This window comes from Poecilia reticulata, chromosome 3 (genome assembly GCF_904066995.2).
Source record: "Poecilia reticulata chromosome 3, P_reticulata-male-v2, whole genome shotgun sequence".
NCBI classification, from domain to species: Eukaryota; Metazoa; Chordata; class Actinopteri; order Cyprinodontiformes; family Poeciliidae; genus Poecilia; species Poecilia reticulata.
Genome location: NC_088832.1, coordinates 15,560,558 through 15,587,871, shown reverse-complemented (window position 1 = coordinate 15,587,871; position 27,314 = coordinate 15,560,558). Strand labels below are relative to the sequence as shown.

Here is a 27,314-nt window from a genome sequence, read left to right as displayed (position 1 = left end):
AGAATAAAACGCAACGTGCATGATTACATGTATAACAGCCTGCCTAAAACGTAACATTTGAAAAGCATCAAAGTTTGGCGGTCATCGAGTTTTGTGTTCAAAGTAAAAGTTAGAATAGCGGTTCTGCGAGGGTACTGGTCCAAAGCTATGATTTGACATGTGTCGTTTAGCTTGAAGCGGAAGGACAGGGTGTAGAAATCAGATGCACCACTGGTCAAAATAAAATGCGAAACCATAATACGAGGATTCTCATTGGTTTAAAGAGAAACGTCCCTAACCCTTTTACACATGCCACTCAAACTGACCTGTACACGTCTTAAATAGAAAGCAATGCGTAATTTATTTACAAAAAAAGAAGGCGGGGACATGACAAACAGCGGTCTACGTGTTTTGTCATCCAATAGAAAACTCTACGTTCAATTTAACTGATGTTTAAAGAAGGAGGAAATGCTCGAAAATATTTCCCATAAGTATTTTAAATAAATCTTACGTGGAAAGAAACCGACGTATATTCTCCAAGTTTGAGCACAACGTGCTATTTACGTTTACAAATTAGCTTGAGCTTTTATGAGAGCGTCATCCTTTCGTCTTAAACAAGAGTGCCCTCTGCTGGACGGTAGGAAGTTTTTACAAAGATTTTTTTTTTTTTACTACAAAATATACAAAAAGTAATTTAGATTTTTGGGTCAATATGTTTTGTTTTATTTATTTATTTATTTATTTATTTATTTATTTATTTTTGTGTGGAAAAACATAATATAAGAAGGTTTATTTTAGTCAAAAATGGCACCAATATATTTTTTAATGGGATGTGTGTTTTGTGCTGAAAACTAATCTAAATAAGTCATAATTAACAAATATCACCAATTTATCGCACAATTTTAAACAGTCAAATTTTAAGTACCTTATCATCTGCTGATATACTTTTAACAGATTGACCAGTTTTACATTTTCCCTATATTTCTTTTTATAGCAGTGGAACACCTAAGTACTTCATCACAGTACAGATACCTATATGCTTACTTTAAATTAGTTAAGGACATTTTATCAGAACTTTGTTTGCAGAATGTGTTGGTTGTTACCAGACCTAGTTTTACCACTATCCAGAAGCCATTAAAATAGCCACAGCTCCAAATGTATACATTTAGGATTGAATATCTACATTTGTAATTATCTACTATGGGTTAGATGAGTTTGACACATGGGATAAAATCACTGACATGTTTACACACTTACTGTTACAATAACTTATTGTTTTATTGTTATTATTATTCTCTAGAATAAATTAATTGATAAAACAATTAAGATATAAGTATAAATATGATAAACTACATTAAGTTTCTTGAAATATTAAAATCTAAACTGATTATCTAACTCTGTGTGAAATCACGTCATGCCCGACCCGTCACTCTGATTGTTTTCGTCCCACAGGTGGCAGTGTTGCTCGGGGAGCTGCTTGGCAACCTTCCCTAAGCTGCAAAGAAGAAGGGTTGTTGCGGGTGGTTGGGTAACACAGCATAATGCTAGCTACAGAGTGAGAGTTGGGTAAAAACAACTGCTCCTAAAGTCGGTCTTTCCTGGAAGACTTCAGCTATGACTAATTTTCTGTTAACTTAATACCCATGTTCATCGATAATAGACACCATGTCAGCTCTTTTATTGCTGAACAGTGCTGGAATCTGCAGAAAATACAGCAGATGTGTGATACGGACGCTATCAAGGCGAAGCTATCAAGTTTTAACAAACAAAGTGATATCCAGTGAAGGCGCTGGTAATGTACTGTCCAGGTGTGCTAATGTCAGGAAGACGCTGCATTTTCCAAGATCAGAGCGGACTCTCACAGGTCAGCCTCAGAAGAAACTCATCCAGGTAAGTCAGAGCGTGAATGACATGAGCGCCTTTCAAAATAAAACTCTACAACTTAGCTTCTGTTTGTGTTTGGTCGTGGAAATTATTAATGCTGTAAAGATTGGCCAGTTTGACGTTGCTAAAGAGACTGTAATCTGCATTGTATCTCTAAAACATCTCTCATTGGGCTCTCGGAGTGTTCTGCCTGTTTTTATTTACACCCCTGTATTCAGATTCATGCAGCGTTTCCACACCTAAAATTTTGTTTGTTATTATAACAATTTAATTAGACCTGTCGCACTGTTAATATTATTCCCGTTACCGCCCCATTAACCAGTTAAACTCTATTGTTCTCAGCTATGTGTTGTATTAATTTAGAAGTGGTCTGTCAATTCCATTCATTTTTACGTTTACAATTGAACAGTCCGACAATAATAAACATTAATAAACGTATAAATCTTCATAGTTCTGGGCAGGTTCATGACATATAAAAATAAAGAGAGAGAACATAAAGGAAAGATTAAACAAGCAATATAATGTACCAACAAATGTATATCTACATCACAAACTTGATTCTCATTTTAAAAGTTTGTTCTTCTCCCTAAATTTAGAATCTTTCTTTTTTGTATATATTTTTTGTTTCATCAGTGGCAACACACATTTGTCAGTGAAAGTTCTTCAGTCCATTATGTAAATGTGCCAAATTTATCAATACAGTGTAATGTTATCACCAGGTCCTGGTGGGTGAATGGTTTCACCCAGTCCTAAGAGATGATGTCATTTAGACCCCACTGGTGTTTTACTCTGTGCTCAGTCCGGTGGCGTTGTACTTACCCTGTGAATGCTTTTCCGAGTTTTGTGTGTGTGTGTGTGTGTGTGTGTGTGTGTGTGTGTGTGTGTGTGTGTGTGTGTGTGTGTGTGTGTGTGTGTGCGTGCGTGCGTGCGTGCGTGCGTGCGTGTGTGTGCGCCCGCCCGCGCGAATAATTTTGGGAACACAGTCTTTTTTTTTCTGTAATTTTCTTTCTCAGATGTAATTGTAACAGATTATCAGCCTGTCATGTTGAAACTTTTGTTTCCTCTGGTTGTCTATTTCAGAGTCTTCTCCACAAACCTTTGAGTCCTGACATGATTGGACTCAGCAGAGAGTTAATCAGAAGCAACCTATTAAGGAATCCAGTTGGTTTATTAAATTTATTAGGTACACAATAAGTTTACTTACTTTTTAAAATCTGTTTCATCCTGTGCCTGTCTTTAAATGCTGACACTTTGTGTTAAAAATGTCTTTACTTTTAGGGTCAACTAACTTTTTCAGTACGTCTCAAGCCAAAAAACAGAAAAATAAAAGTTCTGGGCCAAAGGGAAAAACTCCTCAGGAAGATGAAGGTATGTGATGAACAGATTTAGCGGCAACACATTTTTCTTTTCCAAGTTGTTCTTCACGTGCCTTTTTATGCTCTGCTGTATATTTCAGAGGAGAAGAAACGGCGTGAGCAGGAGGATCAGATGTACCGCGAGCGCCTGCGGATGCTCTTCATTATCGCACTTGTCATGAGCCTGCTTAACTCTATTAATACCAGCGGCGGCAACATCTCCTGGAATGACTTTGTCAACGAGATGTTGGCCAAGGGTGAGGTGTCCCGAGTGCAGGTCGTTCCTGAGAGTGACATTGTAGAAATCTACCTTCATCCTGGGGCTGTCATCTTCGGGAGACCTGTAGGTTGATTAGGCTTTGGTCACGGTTGGCATTTGAATCTGAGCAGCAGCTGAGATGTTCAGGCTATCACCTCATTTCTTTCCATACTTCTTGCTTTGCAGAGGCTGGCACTCATGTACAGAATGCAGGTTGCAAACATTGATAAGTTTGAGGAGAAACTGCGAGCAGCAGAGGAGGAACTAAACATCGACACTAAGGACAGGATACCAGTGACGTACAAACGGACTGGATTCTTTGGAAAGTAAGAATAAGCATTTTTATGAGAACAGGCACAATATGTCCTCACACCCTAATAATTTGCAAAGATATTAAGACCAATTTTGACATTCTTTGTCATTTTTACAGTGCAGTCTATGCTCTGGGAATGGCTGCTATCGGGGTGGCTATTCTCTGGTATATCTTCAGACTTGCAGGGATGGGCAGCAGAGAAGGCGGCTTCAGTGCTTTTGTGAGTTGCATAAAGAACAGTAGCTGCTTATTCTGCTATGGTGATTTGAGAGCCTGATGTGCTAACTCTGCTTTACAAAAAAAAAATCAACAGAATCAGCTGAAGATGGCCAAGTTCACCATTGTTGATGGTAAATCTGGGAAAGGAGTGAGCTTCAAAGATGTAGCCGGCATGTACGAGGCTAAGATGGAGGTAAAGGAGTTTGTTGACTACCTCAAGGTAAGAAGTCACACTTAGATCACACTTTTGTATTAATTTCAACTCTAAAAATCACATTTTGAGTTTTTAAATAGAGGTAAAGAAGTCTAATATTATATTTAAATCTATTGTTGTCAGAGTCCAGAAAGATACCTGCAGCTGGGAGCCAAAGTTCCTAAGGGAGCGTTGCTGCTCGGGCCCCCAGGATGCGGCAAGACCCTGCTGGCCAAAGCTGTAGCAACAGAGGCCCAGGTGCCGTTTCTGGCTATGGCTGGCTCTGAGTTTGTGGAGGTCATTGGAGGTAAGCACCAAGCATTGAAGAAATAACCAGAAGATCAACAAAAAAACAAAAACTGTTTTTCTCCACCAATTGCTGCGATTTAAAGAAAAACTTTGATTTTAGAAATATTGATTACAACTTTGGACATTTTTGCATGGGTTGTGTGCTTCCATAAGAAAATCTATTGATTTTTCTTTAAATCTGTTGTATGTTCTGGTACTTTGTTGTATCCAGATGACATACTTTCCAAATGTTTTAAAGAGGAAATTATTGCTTTCAAAACTGTATCCTTTAAAGAGATTTGTTAAAGATGGCTCGTAAACCACTTTTCAAGAGAATGCCCATAATGAAATAATTGCAACAAGAGCTTGATAATCGATTGGGACTTGCGCTGTGATTGTGCGTAGGTCTCGGCGCTGCCAGGGTCAGGAGCCTGTTTAAAGAGGCCCGTGCTCGGGCGCCTTGCATTGTCTACATAGACGAGATTGACGCTGTGGGGAAGAAGCGCTCCACCAATATGTCAGGTTTCTCCAACACGGAGGAGGAGCAGACTCTCAACCAGCTCCTGGTGGAGATGGATGGTGGGTGAAGTAATGTTTCATGTTTCACTTTGTTGGCTTGTGGAATGACTTAATAACGTGTTTGAAATTATTTTCTTGGCAGGAATGGGAACAACAGACCACGTCATCGTTCTGGCCTCCACCAACAGAGCAGACGTTTTGGATAATGCTCTTATGAGGCCAGGTCGGCTGGACAGGCACATCTTCATAGACCTACCTACACTGCAGGTGATTTAAAGCAACGCTGGTGATCTGGTGAATGTAATTGGTTCGCAATTTACCAAAGTCTTCCCAAGAAGAAATCAAGGCCTTCAGCATCACATTTTTAAAGTTGCTACTTTCCAACGGCTTTTAGTTTTTCTTCTAGTTTTTCTCATAAACATAACTTTAGGAAGGGCTTGTTCCTTCTAGCAGGACATTTAGCTTTGGTAGCTGGTTTAACTGGTGAAATCTGGCCTTATGTTGATTTTTCTCTTTCAGGAAAGGAAGGAGATCTTTGAACAACATCTAAAGATCTTGAAGCTGACCCAACCAGCAAATTTCTACTCTCTGCGGCTGGCTGAGCTCACCCCAGGCTTCAGTGGTGCATGCACATTATACCTTTTTTGTCCTTTTTCTGCTTCCACAGTATAAACCAACTGACAGGTTTTGCCATTTTACCTTTAGAATACTTTCTATTGAAAGTGTACACACATTTGTCACTTACATGTAGCAGTTTTTTTTTTTAGTTTATCCATGACAAAGTTTGTAGTTGTGTTATTTCTAGCATAGCACTTGTTGTTTATGTTTCGGGCCAGTAGAAAATTCATGCTCATGTTTGTATTGGAAGTAGTAAAACAAGTTAGGAAAGATTTAAGTAGCATTCATGCCCTCGCTGTTATTACAAGGCCGTACTTTTACTGACGCAGGTGCAGACATTGCAAACATCTGCAACGAAGCTGCACTGCACGCTGCCAGAGAGGGGTTCAAGTCCATCGACACTTTTAACTTTGAGTATGCTGTGGAAAGAGTGATAGCAGGTACGGCAACACAAACGTTTTGAGAAGATGCCTTTCACCCCTCATGATGTGCTAGTCTGACCACAGTAAGACGGAAATGTGCGTGTTTGTCCAGGGAGCGTAAAGAAAAGCAAGATTCTGTCTAAAGAAGAGCAGAGGGTGGTTGCCTTCCACGAGTCCGGACACGCCTTAGTAGGATGGCTGCTGGAGCACACCGAGGCAGTGATGAAGGTAGTGCACTGCTTCTTGTTGCTATCGTAGTTAGTGGATTTATATCTAAATGGATTGAGACGTAATCTTCCCTTTTCAGAAATTTCTTTCTTCCTTTGGTTGTAAAACATTTATTTCAGGCATTTTTTTTAAGAGAAGGAACAGAAACGACTGAAACATTTTATAATTTTAAGTCATTCTCTGAATCTAACAAAACCGAAAGTGGACATGCAAAGTGTCTGCCACTTCTGCAAGGCCGAAAAACGACTCCATCTCTAGCAGTTGTTGCCACAATAAATGACGCTTCAGCTAGGCCTCAAAAATTTGTTGAGGCTTGATTGGCAATCATTAGTTTCTGACACCCTTACTCAAGGCAGAGGAAACACAAATAGTGGATTTTCATATATGATATACTTCACTGTTTTTCATTGAGAGCTGCAAGAAAGGCAAAATAACAAGCAAGACTCCATGAGAGTTGGAGTTAATGCAGATGAACAAATTGTGACTGTTCAGCCTTTAAAGGTTTCTGTGCTGTGTTCCTGAGGTCTCCATTGCTCCGCGAACGAATGCCGCCCTGGGTTTCGCTCAGATCTTACCCCGCGACCAGTACTTGTTCACCAAGGACCAGCTGTTCCAGCGCATGTGCATGGCTCTGGGAGGAAGAGCGGCCGAAGCCATCACTTTTAACAAGGTCACCACAGGTGAGGACGTTATTCTTCTGTTATTCTTTAACGTTATTCTTCTGTTATTCTTTAACGTTATTCTTCTGTTATTCTTTAACGTAACCTTAAAATCACAGTCCCTTCTCATATGCTTCTCCTGGGTGAATCCTCCACCTTGTGTCTTTCCAGGAGCTCAGGATGACTTGAGGAAGGTGACACGTGTGGCTTACTCTATGGTGAAGCAGTACGGTATGTGCGATAGTGTGGGGCAGGTGTCGTTCCCCGAGACAGAGGAGCAAGGTGCCGTCGGGCGCCGTCCATTCAGCCAGGGCCTGCAGCAACAGATGGATCATGTGGGTTCTTGATTTAATTCACCATAAACGTGGAATATTTGTCATCATTAAGTTCTTGCTGTTGACGATTGTTTACGTCTGCCCTTACAGGAGGCTAAGATGCTGATAGCTCGTGCTTACAGACACACAGAGAAACTGTTGCTGGACAACAGGGACAAACTGATCCAGGTTTGTTGCTCCATTTCTTCTGGCATTGCCATTGCAAGAATCCCCATACTGAGCATCGATTTTCTAATCCGCCACGTCTGTGTTTATAGTTGGCCAACGCTTTGTTGGAGCGTGAGGTGGTGAACTATGACGACATCGAAGCCTTGCTGGGCCCGCCGCCGTTTGGGCCGAAGAAGATCATCCCCCCTCAGAGCTGGGTGGAGGCAGAGAGGGACAAGCAAGACACAGAAGAGGATGAACCTCGACCTCCTCCTACTCGCAAACATAGAGAGGACGACGTTGATCCGCAGTTAGTCTGACATGTTTCTGATTTGTGTCTTTTTATAAGCTTTTTATATGCTGCTGCTTTTTGTCCCTTCATCAGGAGCTGGTGGAGCGTTAATACCAGCAGGGAATCCTCATAAGGCTTGTTCTGACAGTAAAAGTAAAGTTTGAACAACTCTGTTGCTGGACCACCTTCCAGATTTGATTTCTCTGCAACTTTAAGAATGTTGCAGAACTATTGTTGGTCTCACAATATTTGCTACAAAGTTTGAAAGCAAGCTTTTTCAATCAGGATGCTCTTCATATGCAGATTGTGTAGATAATGTTTTCTTTTAGAATGTACCGTTTGTACATGTCTGTTTATGCAAATGTACTGTAGCAGAATTGTGTTTGAATTTAGGGAACTGACGGCTCTTCACATCTGCAAGAGGCAGTAAAGACGATATAGGGCTATTTATAAATACAAGCTTCGCTCTCCGACAAAGTTTCATTGACATTCAACTTAAAAAGTTCACATTTACATAAATGCATCATTCTGCAGCAGAATGGATATAAGTTTCTAAGTGGGTAAGTGAAGCCGTGCTCAAGCCAGTAAACTTGTTGCTAAAGCGAGCACTAAAAGGAAAAATGTGACTACCCCTTTAAGGATAGCATATAAGTCTTTGTTATGTTGTTTAGCAAGCATGACGCCATTCTAAATACTGTGTAATGTTATTAAAGGCTTGTGTGAATTTTTGCTTTCAAACAATAGATGAGTGAAAAGGCACGACCTTTCAGCCTTTAAAGGTTTTTGAAAACAATTAAAATATAAATGCTGATGTGAGAGACCTTCCCTCTCTGCTGTCTTAAGTGAGATATTATATTTTCATTTCTGGTTCTGTCAATCTCATTCAGTTCACCCACAAACTTTACTGAAGATGATCCATAATTTTAGTGAAGGATTTTTATTTTTCCTCGTCTGGGTTGTATATGAAAGGCTCATTTATACAGGGAAAGAAGGTGGAATCAATTAGGATGTTTTATATTACGAGGAGGGATTGTAAATTGATTACAAAAATGTGTTGCCAAATATTTAAATAAATATTTAAAAGCCATACCACTTTCCAGGCAGTATTTATTCTTGGTCTAAACAGATAATGTATGAATACACAGGTGCACATGAGTAAATAAAGCCAGCTTTATGAGAAAAACCACTTTATTTTAAAGACACCAGTAAAATCTGAATTTGGGCAACATTTATTAAAAAAAAAGTAAACAAAAAAACATTTAAACTCTTTACCTCCAGGTAAGGTATTTCTGAATGTTCCATGTTGCTGTCTGTAGAGCTACCTCCCTTAAAGATGAACAAATGCTGGAATGGAGGGTTTGTTGTTGAACACTAAAGCAAAAATATTAAAGACTCATCTTATAAAATTATGTATGTAAAAAAAAAAAAATACATTAAAAAAAAGAATTTCCTGCCTTTTTAGTGCATTATTAGTAAGCTGCAAGAAGATGGACAGACATTCTGCATGCACAACTTTGAATGACTCTTCACAAAATGCTGCATTAAGTCACCTTGTAGGTTGTGTTCAAATAAACTCAATTAAGGCACACTCGATTAAAGTCCCATTCGCTTTTTCTTAGGATCCTGTGTTGGACTGAAATAACTTTCAAATGTGTCCAGAAAAAAAAAATCACCTCAAGCATGAAGTGTGCCCTAAACGCCACAGATCCTGTTCTGTTGGCTTTAACGTGGGTCATACATATTGGCTAGTTTCTGAAACCGGGGTCCCCAGTTGTTGAGGTAATCGTAGTCCTGATCTCCGTCCGAGCTGCCCGAAGCGATGGAGCTGAGGCTGCCAGCCACTGAGCCTTCTCCCTCGAAGTCGTAGATCAGGGCTGTGTCGTATGGAGGCACGTTGGGATCGTTGTCTGCAGCCTCCAAGCCCTGAGAAGTGCAAAAAAAAAAAAAAAGTTTACTAAGTTATAAGAAAACCTACTGGGACGACAGGTCGCAATTTTCAACAGATTTGTGGTGTAGCCTGCTTTATGTGCAACACCATTTAGGACATCATTTAATAATGGATGTTGGATTTTTATCGTTTATTTTTTTCCCTCATCTTTCCACGATGAACCTCGTTTCCTTTATGAAAATGTAAGCAGAACTTAATCTGTAAGAGGTCAAATTCTTTCTTGATTTTACTGAGCTAACTGAGTTAATTGTGAATAAAGATTCATTTTTGATCATTTTCGACACAAAATCTGTTCATTTGGAAAATACTCATTTGAGCCTCTTTGGTATTTAGTTTTTAGTTTATCGTTTAGCTATAGAGGCTTTTTGCCTTTGAAACCTGAGTGACAGCTGGAGCGTCTCACTTCGTTGATGTAGTCCTCGATATCAGCGGGATCTGCAGGAGGCCGCCGGGGGTAAACGGGGGAGGGCAGGTTGTGTGGGGCGTCTTTCCTGAGGGGCTGCTTGCCTCGAGGAAGGCCAGGCCCCGGGTAGAAGGACCACGGGGCGGGAGGCGCGTCACGGGGGTTCCACAGCAGGTCAATGTTGAAGGCGTTCTGTCAAAGGTGAGACGAGGAAGCATGTGCGCTTAGGTGATAACACACAGGCAGGCTGAGGTCGAAGATCTGCAAGCTTCGACCTCAGCAGGTCACCGTCATGTCTCCCAGCGAGCCTTACCTCATCCTCCTCACCGCCTCCCTGCTCGTCGTAGTTGAGGATGTTATCCCGTATGTCGTCCTCTGATTCCCCGACCAGCAGACCGGATCCTTTCTTTATGTGGTGACGTCTCCCGCAGGCATTTATAGCCACAGCCAGGAATAGCAGCACTACAAACAAGAATTGGTCGGTTCATATTTGATCGTATTACCGCAACTAACAAACGAAATCAAGGTTTACACCTCAGTGGACCTGAGATCCATCTATTCACATCTCATCCAGGCATGTTTGTCACAGTTCCAAGTTTCTTTTTGTAATGTAAATGAAAGTCTGGACATGATCTACGTGAGTAGCTGTTTTGTTTTTGCAGTTATCTTCTGACTTTTTTTTAAGGACATCTGCCTCACTTGAAGGATATGTTTTGTTATTTTTCTAATTTTGAAGAGATGCTGAGAGGAATGTGTTTCTGAATCATGTCAATTACCCACTGGAAACAGGAAATCATGGTTTCCTAATTAAAAGTTCTATGACACTGATTAACTTAAAAAAGTAAAACATACATTTAAAAAGCTCTTCAGATATGCTTAGAGTAGGAACCAGAGTAGAAATTGATAAGTTTGTTAGAGAGTTCAGTAGATTACAGATTCATTTTCCTTGGATAAACCACTTCAGCTTTCTTCAATCTGATCTTTTGATAAAAGGAACTGGATTCATTACTTTTTTCAGAGTTTAAAAAGTATTTCTTCAGCACTGCACTTACCAAGTAGAAAAACACCAGATGCAATGATAATAATGAGAGCAATGAAGCTGATTCCCACTCTGGAGCCTAAGAAAGCTCCCGCCTCAGATCTACAGTCACCATAGGAGTCACAGAGACATGCGGTGACATTAACTTGACTTAAAGCGCTCTGAGATGGACTGCCGGAGTCTGTGACCCATACTGTGACTGTATACTCTCCAGCTTCCAGCTCTACAGTGGGGCGGAGGATTGCATGAGTATCTGGAGCAGCAAATATGGACAAAGAAAAAAAATATGAGCACACAGTTCTGCCCTGAGAATCACAGGAGGATTCGTCATGAATCTATGCCCTCTCCCCCCAACCCGCCAACTTTCCTACCGTTGACTTTAGTGACAGTCCAGTTTGACAATAAAGAGTCAGGAATGACAAAAATGAAGGGAGCGGCATGTGGAGAACGATCTTCATCCACAGCAGTTAGTAAAAAACCAGGAGTCCTTCTCCTGTCACCGGCGCATAAGAAACGGCTCAAAGGGAGGACCTGAGGAGGGAAGTCATTGGTTTCCTCCAGGATGATGTTCACCGCTGCAGAGGCTGAAGCACCACCGGCATCTGCACAAGCGAGCATGAATAGAAAATATCACAACAGTAGAAAATCTACAATGTAGATATGTGATCATAAACATTTCAGATATTTAAAACCCCAATTTCTTATAGGCAGACAATGTGAAGCACATCAAACTAATGACCCACAAATATAGTCATACACTCTTAACTCCTTACAGCCTTATTTAAACTAAATTATCCTGTCAAGTAGATCCTAAACCAAATAAAGGTTATTCACTTAAATGTAGTACATTGCTTACAAAACATTTAGATAACAGTTTTTGGTTAATTGTTCAGCCAAATTAGATATAACTGACATAACTCTGGCCACTAGGTGGCAGCAGAAGGGCTTTAATACTATCATTGATTAATGTGTTAAGTTCCATAAAGTTATTATTTATTAAACTTTTAAAGATAAGTACATCCTTATAACCATAGAAATGTACAAAATGAATGAAGCAACATACAGTTGCTGTATGTTTTATATGACGTACCTGTACTCGTTTACTAAGTACCTCTGAAAACAGTTTGAAAGTGAATTCAAAGTTTGCAGTTTTTACTTAAGGAGGAGGGAATTTTTTTTATCAGCTTCTTTTTTGTTGTTGATTCTAAATGTAAGTGATTGTTTACTGTCTATACCATAAAAAAACACATTCAGAGATGTCTGTGTTGTCTATGTGAACAAACCTGTAACCTTGATGACTGCACTGTAAATGTTGTTTTTGACATGTGGGGATTTCATGTTGAAGGACCTTCTGAGGAAAATGTTTCCCGTTTCTCGGTTGATGTCCAGCCACCCCTCAGGGTCTTTGCTAATTTCAAACCTTATACCACAAACAGAAAGGAAAAATCAGTCAATATTTCTTATTGTTATGTGGAGAATCGTCTCTTCTGAGGTGCTGAGGTACGTAGTTACCTCAGTTCAGAATGGTCTGGGTCTGAAGCAATGTTTCTTTTCAGCAGCTTTCCGGGTTTCTCATTCTCGGGGACCTGGATCAGTATGGGGTTCTCCTTAAAATACGGAGCCTCATTCTCGTTGACAACTGTGACTGACACAGTAGCAGAACTCGAAGGTAAGTTGGGCGCCTTGATGCTCGGAGGATTGATATTTTCCACAGTAATAATCAAGGTGTGCTCCCTTTTGATTTCATAATCCAGGGGCTGCAACACAGCACAGAAAAGACCGTTTTTATAGCTTTGCTGCTGGACAGTAGGGATGTATACACCACGTTTACCTACTTTATGTTACGTAAATTTCAATTAAAAGCATAATGCAAAAACATAAACCTCATCAAAGAACATTGCTGGTTCAACTTTCGGTTTACATATGAACCAGTAGATGGTAGTATGTAGTTTTGTCTGACAAGCTCTGCCGTCCTGTGCTGCACAGATTGTCACTCTGAAAATATTTTTAAAGATGCTTGAAATTTTAAATTGTCTAAATAAAAGGTACTTTCTAAAAAAATCTTGTGCTTTGCAAAACCTGTTCTTAGTCTGCAAAGTCACAGGCAATTTCACATATCCTATTTTTTTCATTTGTTCTCCTGCCAGCTAATGTGGATTTTAATTTTTATAAATTATGTACATCAACAGGAGAAAATGACAAATTCCTAAGAAATCAAATATTATCAAGAAAATGGGAGAGCATATAGCTGTAACTTATTCTTAATTTTTTCAACAATCCAAATCTTGTGAGGCTTTAACCCATGTAAAGCTCCCCTTAAACTTTTAAGTTTTAAAACATTTTCCATTTCAAACACAAAGTACAAATTTGGTTAAAGGGAATTAAAAAAAAGCAATGTTTGTCACTCTTGAGAATTTTGAGTCACTTAAATGCTTAAATGCCACCAATCCTAATCCGTCCCTAGAAAATGTTTCCCGGGTCGCATACCTTCACCACAGTCAGGATTCCCTGGTTGGTGACTGGATCTGTCTGGATGGCAAAGTTTCCAAATGGGTCATGAGATACCGTGTACTTGACCTCCCAGTTTCCTGTTCCAGGGTCGTCTCTGTCTATCACGCTCACTCGGCCAATCTCAACGTTGTAAACGTTCTCCAGTGCCTTAATGTTGTACTACAGGCAGAGCCAAAAACACAAATCAGAAGATTTAACTAATGTCATTGCTTCCAGCTTATACAGTAACAATGTGGAAGCCACATTGCGTTGTGATCCATTAGCTCAAACTCACTGAGGCAGGATGGAACTGGGGTGCATGGTTGTTGATATCCGATACGGTGATGATGGCTACAGCATCACCGATTAATCCGTCGCCCCCCATATCAGCAACCCGCAGCTTTAGCTTGAACTCCTTCACCACCTGGAACACATTACAGCCTGTTGAGAGGAATCAATCAAGCCGTGATTATAACTATTCAACAAAAACTATTGGGCCAGAGGTCAGGAGAAAAAAAGAATTGCACATGCATAAGAATATTTCATTTCTGCCATATTTACAGTATTTGATTAATAGTCAATATTGAAAAACATTATAGCAATAATTCATTATCCTCTGAGTACTAATCTTTCTGATCTTTAAAATCAGGTTGTTAGTGTCCCACCATGGTGCCAGATCTTGAAAGTTTTCTTAATGTGTAGTTTTACTGATGTTTAAAATGTACAAATCAAGAGGAACATGGTACTGCTCATCCTCGATACAGTCCTCATTGCACAATGTCCAAATTTGGTGTTTCCTTTTATCCACCAGTATCTCTGTGTTATATTTACCTCTCGGTCCAGGCCCACATCTCTGGTGTAAATAGCTCCTGTTTGGTTGTTAATGCCAAACATAGTCTTGTTTACAGCATTGGGAGGAATGCTCTCCTGACCGACGATGGAGAAGCCCAGCACTGCATTCTCTGTCATCGGGTCATCTGCATCTGTGGCTGAGACTGACATCACCAATGTTCCTGTCGAGGAGATTTGAAAATTTCAGCCAGAGAGTGAATTGTGTGTTTGAGTGCACTAGTTAGCAGTGGAACGATTATTAAGCTGCTCTGATTATTGTATCTGAAGTTGCAGCTAGATGCACAAAGACACAACATAGGATACAAATGAATCATTGCTTCAAAAATGGTGAGATGATTTGTTGATTGATATTTGCTTTGTTGCCATGTCGCAATGTCTGCTGATAGATCTCACTATGAGTATGATTCACATTGTTCCTCCGATGGGCTTTAAAATCAGCACCTAGTCGCCATGATAAATGATGTCATGAGTGACATGCTGCAAGTGTATGTATGCGAGAAAAAATCTGGAAAGCAAAGGTTTTACTTAACTCAAAATCTGTTAAGTAAGTGGAACTCAGTGTTTCGTCACACCTGAATAAGTTTTGGTTTAGCATTTACACCAGCACCTTGTAGCCTGGTAAAAATCAGCCCCTTGTGCTACACTTTGCTTCCTACAGAGGATCTAAGGTCTATTTGTAGGTGATTTATATGTATGTCTGGTCATCTAATCTGTTCAGTGTAGTTATTTAGATGTTAGCATACAACAACAACAACAAAAAAACAATACAATAATAATGAGCTAACGTGGGCACAATAGGCTGAAGGAGACTGGATTGAACTGCTGCTTTATCATGACTCCTGACACACGCCTCTTTCACATTGTTACTTTTAATCTGACATTTATGTAAAACTACTTACTTAATGGATACAAAACACATGATATACAGTGAAAAACCTGCCACATTTTATAAAGTACTTGTTGTTTGGGGTTGTACGTTTTCAAATCACATGAGTGACAATATAGTGTTTAAAACTTAAGGTGATTTTTAAAGAACAACAAAAATACATGAATTGTCAGCCTTTGAATAATGTATTCCTCTACCTGGGACAGAGAACTCCTGGACTGACCCAAAAAACTGCTTTTGGGTGAAATTGGGCTTGTTGTCGTTCTGATCCAGCACCATTATCTCGATGGTTGTGGGGTTCTCCAGTCTTTCTCCGCTGGGGGACAGGGCAAATGCCTTCAGCTGCACACAGAGACACAGCAAGAAGTGTTTTTTAATTACATGTGTGATTTATGAAGTTATTTCTCAGGTTTTCCACAAAGGACAAATCAAACAGCAGATAAGTATTTTTATATGTATGAGAAATGACCTGGCAGAAAAATAAAGTGAACATACATTCATGAAACACTCGGATATCTCTCCCGAGATGCCAGTAACAGCCCGGGAAAACCGACCTTTAACCGTTTGTGCTGGTGTTCGACGCAATGATATGTGAACTCAGGCAGAAACATGAACTGGAAACACATGCAAACTCCTACAGAAACGCTTTACGGTGTATGGCGAGCTGCTCTGGGTGATCGTTCTTTAATGAGGTCTTACCGTAAAGCTGCTGTGCTGCTCTCTGTCCAGCGGCCTCTTGCTCCTGATCATTCCTGTTTTATCATCAATCTCAAACAGGTTTTTGGGCTCCTGATCCACCCCTGGTCCCTCTAGCTTGTAGATCACCTCTCCTGAGAAGATTTTGTCTGATTTGATCTGGGCAGAAACACAAGAAAAAAGTTGCAGATCATTAAAACCCCCACAGGAAACCGGGTAGCAGGACTGCAGACAATCTGCTCTGAACACCAGATGTGAACACAGGGGACCGCAAGTCTGGAGTGTATAAACTCAGAAGGTCCTTCAGGATTTCAGACTAATATTAACAAGGAGTCATTTTCTGGATTTTGTTTCCATTTCTTCTGATTTGTTTATGTCACACGTCACTTTTTAAAAGTAACTCAGTGGCTCTAGAACTGAAAGATTTACACCAGCAGTCTGCGTCACTTCTATCATGATATTTATATTTCTTCTGCCCATTAAACACCAATTTCACTCCAGCAAAAAAGTATTCATCACTCACCTTGATGAAGCCTTCAAATAATGTAACTAAAACAAACTAAAATAAACAAAGTATAAAATGGATTTACTTTGTGGTTCTGAATCAACAATTATTGCATCACACACATTATCGTCAAAGCTGATGTCATGGATGAACTTGATGTTTTCACATCTGGAAACATATAAAAATTGAAATGAATAAATCCTTTCAGCTCAAATTATTCCATTAAATAATTCAAAATTTTTTAGAACATTGTGACTAAGTACAAAAAGTTAAATATCAGTAGTTTTTAAATTTAAATTCCTTAATATTTGATACATTTTGGTATATTCTTCTAAAAATCAGAGGCGCCTACCACTAAGAAATTAGTTCATGAACTTAAACCTTACAAAAAATAAAGATAACCAGAGTAAATAAATGGGGAGTTTTCAAATGATGATTACATTTATTAGTAAAAATTACATCCACATCCTAGCTGCTTTCCTTGTTAAGTTGCAAATTAACTTTGATTTAGGATCTGCATGGCTTTCTTTGATTGACGTAACTTTGGATTTTGCCTTCCCCCCCCAAAAAAAATCCTCAAGGATGAAGTTTGTGGTGAAAAAATTGTAGATAGTTTGATGCCTTAGTCCGGTAATTTACAGTGAGTGTAGAAATGATTGCATTGCTGAAAACTGCTCGTGTAAATGCTTTGATATGACAGTTTTACAGTATTACCTGGACCAGGTTTTCAGGAACAACTCTGCTGTTCTCTGAAACTCTGATGGGGGGGATGATCCAGTCTCTCTTGACTCTTATCATCCCTTTTCCTCGATTTCTCCAGAGGTAAAGGACGTGAGGGTCCTGCTCTGCCTCACGGTGGTGATACTCAGCAGAGCTACAAACCTGGAGGAAATATGGTTGGCAGTAAGTCAGATCAAAGTTGAAGCTGAAATACAATTTTAAACTTCAGAGACCTATGCTAATTTAAGATAAACATTATATAGTCACACATATTCACAGCTGCTTAATTTCCTACCATGCTTTGATATTCCCTATGGTCAGACAGAATGGATAACTAATGTGGAATCTGTTCAGCTTCATGTTTCACCCACTAAAATCAGCGTTTGCCACCTTGCTTTGATCTGGGTGCAAAATTATTTCAGGACAAGGAAACACTAACGCTCATACTCTTTTTTTATTTTTTTTTTTACAAACTCTCCATCATCACATTGCTGTCAGGAGCACAGTTACACATAGACGCACACACACACTCATGAAACACACACTCCCACAGCAGCTGTCGACAAAGGATTTATATCCTCTGCTTTCCCACCCGCATTCCCACCCGCACTCACAAATTCCCCTTTATGCTCAAGCTCTGCACCTGACTGGGAGTTTGGGATCACCTTACGGATTTGCTCTGCTGTACAAATTCCACAGGCACACTCATTTGTGCACTTTCTCACACTGTGGGATCACATGTACACTATATGCATGACCACCAACCAAACACCCACTCCCACGCATAAGATCATGTGCATGTTTCCTTTGGTCGCTTCCTGCTCGTCTCTGGGATTTCACTGGAGTCAGCGCTACTTCTCATATGTTTAACAGCTCAAAGACGTAATCCTCCGGACAAGGAGAACATGCTCATTTCTGTGTTTTCACTCAGACGTAACTGAACACTGATGTCCCAATGCATGCAAATCCTAATTGTGAATAAGTCTTCAGGATGTGGCATAATACGAATGGACCGAGATCTTGGGTGTGATGCACAGATCAGCTGTCATGCTGCTGCAAAGTGTAGGGAAGAACGGAAACCATGACTGGCATCTGCAGGCCGAGTCAGAGGGAGGCTAATCTTAGACCGTTTTATATCCCCGACCTCCATCTATTTAACTCATTCTGTCCATCCCCCCCCCCACTCTGACACGTTTACACCCACATTCCAGTTGTCTCCGTCACCCTCACAGGTTCCTTATGGTGTTTATACATTTCCATATTTAACACCTGGCTTTTATTACTTCCTCACTGTAAAACATGTTCCGGGTATCTACTCAGTCTCAAAGTCAATAACAGCTGATTTCCAGTTGTGTTTGTAATTATTGAACTTAGTAAAGCGTCTTATACTTTATGAAAATGAGCATATCTAAACTTGGAGGATCACTGTTTTACTTTGGGCATATGGAGGAGTTACTGGTTAAAAATAACTGAGTTAATGAAACATTTACACTCCTTTGTGACAGGTAGTCGGGGGTGTTTATGATTGGAGATTAATTACTTATTAGGATGATGGGAATACAATCAATTTTACGTCAATATTTTAAGGAAACGGCCAATTGATAATCATGCTAGACAGGTTTGAAGGATGTTTCAGATTTTTGGGGGTTCTGTGGGAAAATTCTTAACCATCAGCATGTAATCTGAAGTACATAGCAGACTGGGTTAAGTAAAGAATATTAGTTTATAAATTTAAACATGTAATATTATATCTGAATCAGACAAGATTGGAAAGGTGCTGGGTTATTTTTTTTGTCAAATGATTCTGTTTCATATGAGTTGGACCATTTTATCTTGTAAAGTGTTTTTGCTTTTTCTGAGATTCAGAGTTACATAAATACACAAAACTAACTTACATTTTGAAATGGATGAAACCCAGTTTGAGCACAATCTGGGTATGTGGTGGTAAGATCCTTATTGCTGATAGCGCCACAGAATCCCCGTTATAGAAAACTGAACTGTCAATTAGAGATCCAACTAGTTAACATCTGTGTATTTCAATTCCCTAAAGAAATTGATTTTTAAAATTGACTTTTAAAATGAGTACTAAATACAGTAACTGAAGTTGTGGAAGCAATGATAAACTTCAGGTTGTAGACATGGCTGCAGTACGCATGAACCTACATTGTTTGCTTACTTAAATACCTCATTTGATATCATTTTCTGTTTACAGATGGGATCCTCAAGACATAGAAACAAATTATCTGCACATCATACCAGGTCAACGGCTTGGGTTCAGGCACAACATAAAACATCCCAATGCAACCAATCAAATCAGGTTTGTTGCTAGTTTTTGACGTACTTAAGACTTTCACATACCAGCAAAGCTTCATCCACCTGGTGTCTCTTAATGGAAAATTTACTTTTTGTGCATTTTTGCAATAAATCGTGGAAAGTTCAACTAAACTTTCCTTAAATTGTTAAAATCTTCAAACTGGTGGAATGTCCTGCAGTTTGGAGCAAAGTTTTTTAAGCAAATGTAATGTAGAAAAGTGACTTAATGTGAGTTTTTTTGGTGCATGTAAATTTTTGCCACAAATGTAAAATAGTAATAATTTTAAAGAGGGCACCATAAAGAGAGACATTAATTATTGACACGCATAAAGAAATGAAATTTAATCGTTTCATGAGGAAGAACACCGTTTGGAGAAATGGAAAACATGGAAACTATGTTCAGATCAATTTGCCAAAAGCAAGCCTTATAAGTACAGTAAAGTTATTTTGCAGATGCCTTGACAATTGCAGTCCTTCTATGACAAAATAAATGAACAATGAAGGAAACAACTCACACAGTAAAAAATAACGTTAGACACCACATTGTTAGGAGAATAAAGCATTTTGGAGTAGAGTTATGATATGTCATGTTTCCAAGATTAATGGACGAAGGTTTTCCATTATACACAATGGCCACAACGAGTTCCAGCTTTTCCGGATCTTGAGACACAGAAAGGAGAACAGAAACGCTTACAAGCACCAAAAAGTACCAAACAGGCAGCTTGTAAATTCACACACTTCCTGTCAGAGCGCCATACTTTAGAAAACATGACATTGTGTTGTGCACAGTGGCTCCTCTGAGTATCTGCACACTGTTGTAATGCTTTTACCAGACAAGGATGCAGTACCAGCAAAGTGTCACGTTACCAATTAGACCAGTGAGGGTCTTTTTCCTGACAGGCCGGGTGATGACACCACATGCTGCAGGTTAACCGTTTCAGAGCCTTTTCCCAGATACTCTGACTGCTCTGCCTCCCAGACGAGTCCACATCTTGTTTGGGGATGATTTGGTCTCACAGCAACAAAAGGGGAGGATTATTTGGCAGGATAATCTTCCCCAAATTCAAGAATGTCCGCACTTTCCCAGTGGTGTGTTGAGAGGAACATTAAGACAGATTAAGCTAAGAGATCTCATTCTCTTAGGGGAACACATAATGCAGGGTTATCTTTAATCAAACACCCCAATTTGCAGTAACAACTTTCTTGCTTATATTTCAAATATACTGTATGTAAAAAAAAAAATCAGATTTATATGGTTCACATGTAGTCCAAAGTGACATTCACAGACAGTCTATCAAACATCGCTGACGTAAATTTTCTTTAGAGAAAACAAAACAAAAATATAAAATGGAAACCAAACACTTGCCTGACATCACAGTGGGGGAACAGCCGCATAGCGAGGGGAACACAGACGTTATGTAGCGTTATGGTTTCCAGCAATCAAGATGGTGACGATAATCACAGCAGCAGTAACTCAGAAGACCATTTAGGATTTATATGGAGATTTGAAGGGAGCAACAAAGAGAACATTAGTACTATTTTCAGGGCACATAAGAGGAGTGCAGGAGCAACAATGGAACGATGAGCCATTTACTCACTGAACAGCAGCAGAGGGAAAGCCTGGGGAACTTATTTTGGAAAGTTGAAAGTAATTTTTTAAATAATTTTGGATAATATATGATGTAGGGATGGGTGTTTGTAGTTGTTGAGTGCTGTGGGGTAGATTTGTGTTTTTATTTCTTTCTAAATTAGAGTAACTGACAAATAAGACAGACTTGAGAACACCTTAAAACTGTCCTGGTTTTCATTTTTACTGTTTTATTATTAAAGTGATGAAAAAGCCTGCTACAAAACATTACTCATATTTTTTAGGATATGTTTGAGGATATCTTGCTGAATGAAAACCCCATTCAGTAAGATCATGTAAAAGCATCAATCAGTAAGCTCCCATAAGGCTTACTGAATGATGCTTTCAGGATGACGTCACCTTTTAAAGTTTGCAGACATAAACAAAAGGCTCTGCTGCATGTCCATTGCGTCTTTTTCTTTCATCTGCAAATTTAACAGTCTCTCAACAACTTGAGTCAGTTACATGACTTAGCAAAGGCAGACTGTCTCCTTGGCCAAAAGCCAAAGGTTCGACAGGTGCAGAAGTCAGTCTCTTCTGCTCCTTAGCCACACATTAAGCCAGTCTGTCATTCTCTGAGGGCCCCACAAACATACTCTTTGCTAAGTCATGTTAGCTTGCAATGAGCAGAGCATTCTATTTATGGTCCCTCTACAAGTATGTCCATTTACCATGGAGCAAATGTCTGAGCTTTAAGAATGCAGAGCAAGGTCATGGCTTTAAGCTGAATAAAACACAGTTAAAATGTTCCATGACAATGCAAGTGGAAAATTAGATCCTCCTCTCTTGTTGCTTGTATGAAAATATTAATCATAGTCTTTTTTTTTTTTTGAGTTAGCACAACATACAACATTGGAGAAAAATCACTGATTGAAACAAGTGGCTAAATGTGAAACTTGTTTTGTGTGATAAAATAAAAAAAGTTTTTTTTTTTTTTTTTTAGAAAAATCTGGATGTTAGCAAGGAGACAAAGCTTTTCACAGGCAAGGAACTCCAAATAGGGTTTTTACACAGTTCTTGAAAGTTTTTTGATTACATATAAAAAAACAAAAAAAAAAACAGTGCAACTGGAAACCCCATCATGACTTTGCAGCTGGCTTACTCTAATGCAGGACCTTCAGATCAACTGAGCAGCTGGTCTTCCATTTCTCAGTCTGTAAAAAATAATGAGGTAACACAAAGCAAAGGAAATTAACTTCTTTGTTCATGTGACCCATTTTATGAAGCGGACGTAGTTTCGGTAACCTTTGCTCCTTCTGAAACTCTAGGAAGTTAAAAACAGTCTGCAGGTAACGGGCGAGGTGTAAATTTAGACCCGAAATTCTCTGACTGACTCGTTTCGAATGAATGAGACCAGCTGGTCACTGCTGCACACTCTGGATTTATACCTGATTTCATGGTCCAGGAGTAACCCACGACTAGTCTTTCCACAAGGAGGCACAAATGGCGTCATGTGTGCATCTGGCAACAACTGTGGGTTCTGCCCACTCCCCACCACAACAAACACCCAACAGGCCTGAACCTCTCGCTTCAAACACAACTAAAAGATATCAGGTGACACATATGAAAGCCTCCGCTTGACTGAGAGGTGTTAATGGCTACAAGGATTTCATTTTGGTCGCTAACTTATTAGAGAACTTTTTTTTTTTTTTTTTGCTTTTGAGCCATTATTTAGAAGTGAAGCAGCACAGAAAATGTTTTTTTTTTTTTGTCCAACACCATCGCGTATGATCCACCATAAAAAGAAAATAGAATGTTGTGTGGCTAAATGTTTTGGACAGTTTCTGACAATCTTTCTAAAGTTTTATTTGAACTTTTGTAATTTTTCACACATTTTCAGTCCAGTGGCAAAGTATTTTCAAAGGCAATTTACTTTTGTTTGCTGATGCATTTAACTCTCCAGGTTTTAGAGGGATTCTGATAAAAATGATGATCAGAAAAGGTGTGGATCTTTATTGTCTACTTCGACACACTTGAGTCAAATAGTGGCATCATTGGCAGGAAGGAAAACAGAGAACTTGATAGCCAACTGAGCCATTTGATTTAGGTCTGTTGGACCAGAGGCACATCTAAAGGACTGGAGCCGATCGCCTCTGAGCTGAAGGATGTCATCTTAAAAGTACTGTGTCTGGCCTCTGCTGGATTTTTCCCCTCTTTCTAAAAGGGACAACTGACTCAATTAAAAAGGGACAACTGGTCACTGCTGCACACTCTATATACAGAAACTACTATTTTCTGTCTACAATTTCGTTCGATTCCTTCCACTTTTTTAATTTTAAACTCAAAACCCACAAAACTAGAAGACTGTAAGTGAATAACAAAACAGCCACAGTTCAAAGAAAAACTTAAAAGATGTCCAGAAAAGAAGAAGAAGAATGTATTAAAAACACTTTAAAGGTTCACAAGAAGGTTTGACTGCCTGAAAGAAAATAATAAAGAAATTAAGGAAGGTTTTAAAGCTTTAAGACACACTGAGGAAAAAGATATTACTGAACAACAGTCTTATCCAGGTGGGAACATTATTTTTTATTTTATTTAGCTTTCACCAAGATGGGTTTTATGGTATTTTTCCAAAAATTGTAAAATAACAGCACTGAAGCTTTTTCATATTCAGCATTGTGGAAAAAACCCGTTTCACTTTTTTCTGTTTTTTGTTTTACATCTGGACAAACGTAGAATCTATGCTATAAATATATTTTAGATTAGACCATTTAAATAATCCTTTGTGATCAGTGATGCATTTATTTCACCAAAGATAAAAATAGAAATGTAATCATATTGAAACCCACCCAGAAAAACATTGAAAACAGTTCTGAAATGTACTCTTCAGTTTTTGAATGAAGTACATGTTTTGGCACATGAACTCAACTTGGAGGGAGCAAGTTAAAAATCCTAATTTAGGACTGAAAAGCCTGTTTATTCATATTATTCATACCTAAGATAAGGATTCGACTGAAGTTCAGAAACATGTGTCACTAATCTGTCACAACTGTTTGTTTTTTTTAAAGTTTTTTTGTTCTCCACAATGAGTCAGAACTGTGGACAACAAAAGAATCACCTGTTTTCGGTGACCTTTCAATCAATTGATCCCTGGAAAGCTGCAGGAACACTTAGCAGGCAGAAGCAAATTCGGTAACTGAGAAGACGTGAGTCGCTTGCACAGCCACTCCGACATGAACGGATCATAGCACTCCCCCTCAAGAGTCGTCGGAGGCCAATTCACTCGTCTGTTCAACCTGGGCTGAATTACTGATCCAAACAGAACAAAAAGACTGATGGTATTTGGAAGTGTCGTTGGAAATAAGACAGTTTACTTCGTCATCCATTTTAAATGTCACGCTGGCGTCTGCAGACGCAGGACGCCCCGAGTCTTCTCTGAACACATCTGGGGTCTCGTCTTCTTCAGAGCACTTCATCATCCCCTCTCCGGCGTGGATGAAATGTTTAGCTCAGCCGAATGCTCTGATTGCAGAGCCGGAGTCTCGCCTCCATTGATGAAAATAAGTAGATGTTCAATTGAGGACATCATTCAGGTATAAAACATAAATTGTATATCTCAGGAGCGGGGCAGCAAGAGGTTGTTCTTTAAACAAGATCATGCTCTGCAGAAACAGGAAGCTGAAAGCAGGGGAAAGAGAGGGCAGTCGCTTCAAATGGTGCAGCTAAAGTGCAAATGGCTTATATTCACAGAAAGCAAAGTAATGCCAACTGCTGTATCCTGAGACTTGTTCTGATGATTCATTGCACTAAGAAAGTCAGAAGGAATATGCCTTTCTCCTAGCTCAGACAGCTAAGCTTTAAGGTCAAGAAAACAATTTAAAAAGGGAGAAACACCAAAGTTTGAAGGTGTTTTATCCTTTGAATCTATACACAAAGACCAACACTGAAACTTTTCACAAATGATCACATTCCGTTCATTTTTATTTACAGCAGATTCACAAGAGATGTTTGTTTTTCTTACCTGACAGACCAGCAGACTCAGCAAGCAGCTCATCAACCTCCACAAAGCCATCCTCAAAACCAGGTCTTAGAACCTCACTCTACACAGACCTCTGACCACAGCCAGATCTTAGCCTCCTCTGTGGCTTTACTGCACAAAAAAAAATGGCCAAAACAGGTCAATTTCCAAACCTTTCTCTGTCTTTCCCTCTCTGTCCTTCCACCGTTGCAAGTCTGTCCTTCCTTCCCTCTCCCAGCATCTGTCTCCAACAGCTCCACCCTGTCCATAGCTGGGGTATGTCTCACAGTCGTGGGGTAAAAGGGGTTAGAATTTCAGCAGCAGGCCTCCAATGAACCCCAGCACATGTGCTGTCACTCACAGGCCTGATGGAAGAGAGAGAGAGAGAGAGAAAAAGAGAGAGAGAGGCATGAAGAGAGAAGTGGAGCAGCTGCTGGTGATGAAGACAGGAAACGGCGAACGAGGATGTTAATTTTTTTCTAAATAGCAAGACAAGAATGCAAAGAGTGGGATTAAAAATAAGTCCAAAGAATGATGCGAGTCTTAGTCTGAATTTTAACTTTTGTCTTCCTGTCAAGCAACAGTTTTTTTGTCTGCTCTTTACAAATACGTCAAACTAGATAAAAAGTATAATTCAACAATTTTGGAGAAGGGTAAAATGTATTTCTTGCCCAGATTTGGATGGAGGCATTAATACCAGAGATTAATAACTGTGTTGCGTTTGGGCAACAGAAATCCACACACAGTAGCAAGAAGGGAGCGCAGCTTTGAGTTGGAACAGGGAAACAGATGGTCTGGATCTGTCTTAAAGTCTTAAAGCCTAAAAATATTCAGCACCTCAGAAGATCAAAACAACACCACATTGTTTTCATTCATGAGTTCAGAGCTTTTCAAAAACTAACGACGAAAAGCTGCACAGGGTGGATACACTTCTAAAAAAAACCTTGATTCAACAATAGCAATAAACAGATTTAAGACTGATAAAATAAATAAATAAGCCCCTTTCAAAAATATCTAAAACACTGATGAAATTAGACATTACAAATTAAAATATCTGATATCAAAACTGGTGTTTAATAATGAACGATCCTGGTGGAATTAAAGCCAGCAGCAGCTTATTAAAAATGGTTGAAAAACATGGTGATGTTATGAATGAAAAAAGGGTTTACCACCAAACCATGTTTACTGTACAGTAAAGTAGTTGCCTTTATTTCCTATTTGGTCACAAGTATCCACCATTACATATTACATATCACTCTTTCCTCCTTCTGTCATTTACCTTAGACTGCGAAGTATAGTGGAGAGAAAGAGTGGGAAAATCAAACTGGATCCTGTAAGGTCATAATGGGAGAATATGATTTAATGGAGGCAAAAGAGGAGGCAGGAAGTGTGAGGATTCAACATGTAGCTATGCTGGAGTGAGAGCCTACATACTGAGACATGGCGTGTTGCTGGGACTGGTAGATGTGCCAAAAAGCTTTGAATGATAATCCTCAATTAGCCAATCATGAGAGGTTTGCCAAGAAGAAGATTGCTTTTGATCAGCTGTTCCTTTCACAAGTGTTAAGATTTTTGAGGCGTTCGTGAGACAATTTTGAAATATTCAGAGAGTACGGTGAGTCTCCCCGTGCAAACATGCTCTACTTAGCATGTTGTGCACTTGTTCTTTTGCAACATTCAGCCAGAATCGTTTGATCTTCTGCTATTTTAAACCGTGCTGTCAGAGAGTGAAGATGAAGATCTATGGCGCTCCGCAGGAGAGCACGTCAAAGACGAGTTTGCTATTCCAGCAATGCCTAAAATGTGACGGAAGGACGTCCATGATCGATGCCGTCCAAGTGTTTGGGGAAACCAGTTCTGCTGAACAAAAGGGCTGCCGGACATAAACAAAAAATATGTACATTACAGAAAAGATGAATGGAGATAGTGTAGTTCTGATATGTTTCACTGTCTCTCCTTAGCAAGTTTTCTGCAGAGTCTGCACTGATCTTTAGAAGGACAGATTGCTCTAATAGCACAAGCAGAGAGTAACATTAAGAAGCATTGTAGGCAGTAATTTGAAAAGCAAATGTCAAAGTTGAATATACTATTCAGAGCAGTAAATTTGCTGCATGCTGGTGTCAGTGTGCTTAGATGACAGTGTGAGAGAGTTTTGGTATAAAAGCCT

General features: G+C 39.4%; 2 protein-coding genes across 2 annotated transcripts; one reads left to right on the top strand and one right to left on the bottom strand.

The window, feature by feature from the left end:
* The first annotated feature begins 1,467 nt into the window (after nucleotides 1–1,467).
* On the top strand, nucleotides 1,468–8,799 carry spg7 (SPG7 matrix AAA peptidase subunit, paraplegin). Its single transcript, XM_008405124.3, has 17 exons — nucleotides 1,468–1,869; nucleotides 2,944–3,046; nucleotides 3,142–3,231; nucleotides 3,320–3,561; nucleotides 3,664–3,803; nucleotides 3,908–4,010; nucleotides 4,104–4,229; nucleotides 4,347–4,509; nucleotides 4,896–5,069; nucleotides 5,152–5,276; nucleotides 5,529–5,631; nucleotides 5,957–6,067; nucleotides 6,162–6,277; nucleotides 6,801–6,957; nucleotides 7,108–7,271; nucleotides 7,362–7,439; nucleotides 7,529–8,799. The coding sequence occupies exons 1-17, from the start codon at nucleotides 1,645–1,647 to the stop codon at nucleotides 7,736–7,738; spliced, it is 2,430 nt and encodes an 809-aa protein (XP_008403346.1). The 5' UTR covers nucleotides 1,468–1,644; the 3' UTR covers nucleotides 7,739–8,799.
* Nucleotides 8,800–8,880: 81 nt separating this feature from the next.
* Nucleotides 8,881–25,447, bottom strand: cdh15 (cadherin 15, type 1, M-cadherin (myotubule)). The gene is made up of 14 exons (XM_008405123.3): nucleotides 25,151–25,447; nucleotides 17,244–17,411; nucleotides 16,028–16,183; nucleotides 15,526–15,670; nucleotides 14,422–14,603; nucleotides 13,886–14,014; nucleotides 13,588–13,770; nucleotides 12,613–12,857; nucleotides 12,384–12,520; nucleotides 11,472–11,702; nucleotides 11,114–11,353; nucleotides 10,375–10,523; nucleotides 10,062–10,253; nucleotides 8,881–9,633 (listed from the first exon to the last, which is right to left on the bottom strand). Exons 1-14 carry the CDS (start codon nucleotides 25,199–25,201, stop codon nucleotides 9,433–9,435), a joined length of 2,409 nt encoding a protein of 802 aa, XP_008403345.1. The 5' UTR covers nucleotides 25,202–25,447; the 3' UTR covers nucleotides 8,881–9,432.
* Nucleotides 25,448–27,314: the final 1,867 nt, after the last annotated feature.

Coding starts and splice junctions, on each gene's coding strand:
- cdh15 (XM_008405123.3), bottom strand. CDS start 25,201: ATGGCTTTGTGGAGGTTGATGAGCTGCTTGCTGAGTCTGCTGGTCTGT. Junction 14,015..14,421: donor ATGTGGGCCTGGACCGAGAG/GTAAATATAACA, acceptor AATGTGTTCCAG/GTGGTGAAGGAGTTCAAGCT. Junction 10,254..10,374: donor GAGGCGGTGAGGAGGATGAG/GTAAGGCTCGCT, acceptor CACCTTTGACAG/AACGCCTTCAACATTGACCT.
- spg7 (XM_008405124.3), top strand. CDS start 1,645: ATGTCAGCTCTTTTATTGCTGAACAGTGCTGGAATCTGCAGAAAATAC. Junction 3,047..3,141: donor TGGTTTATTAAATTTATTAG/GTACACAATAAG, acceptor CTTTACTTTTAG/GGTCAACTAACTTTTTCAGT. Junction 4,011..4,103: donor AAGGCGGCTTCAGTGCTTTT/GTGAGTTGCATA, acceptor AAAAATCAACAG/AATCAGCTGAAGATGGCCAA.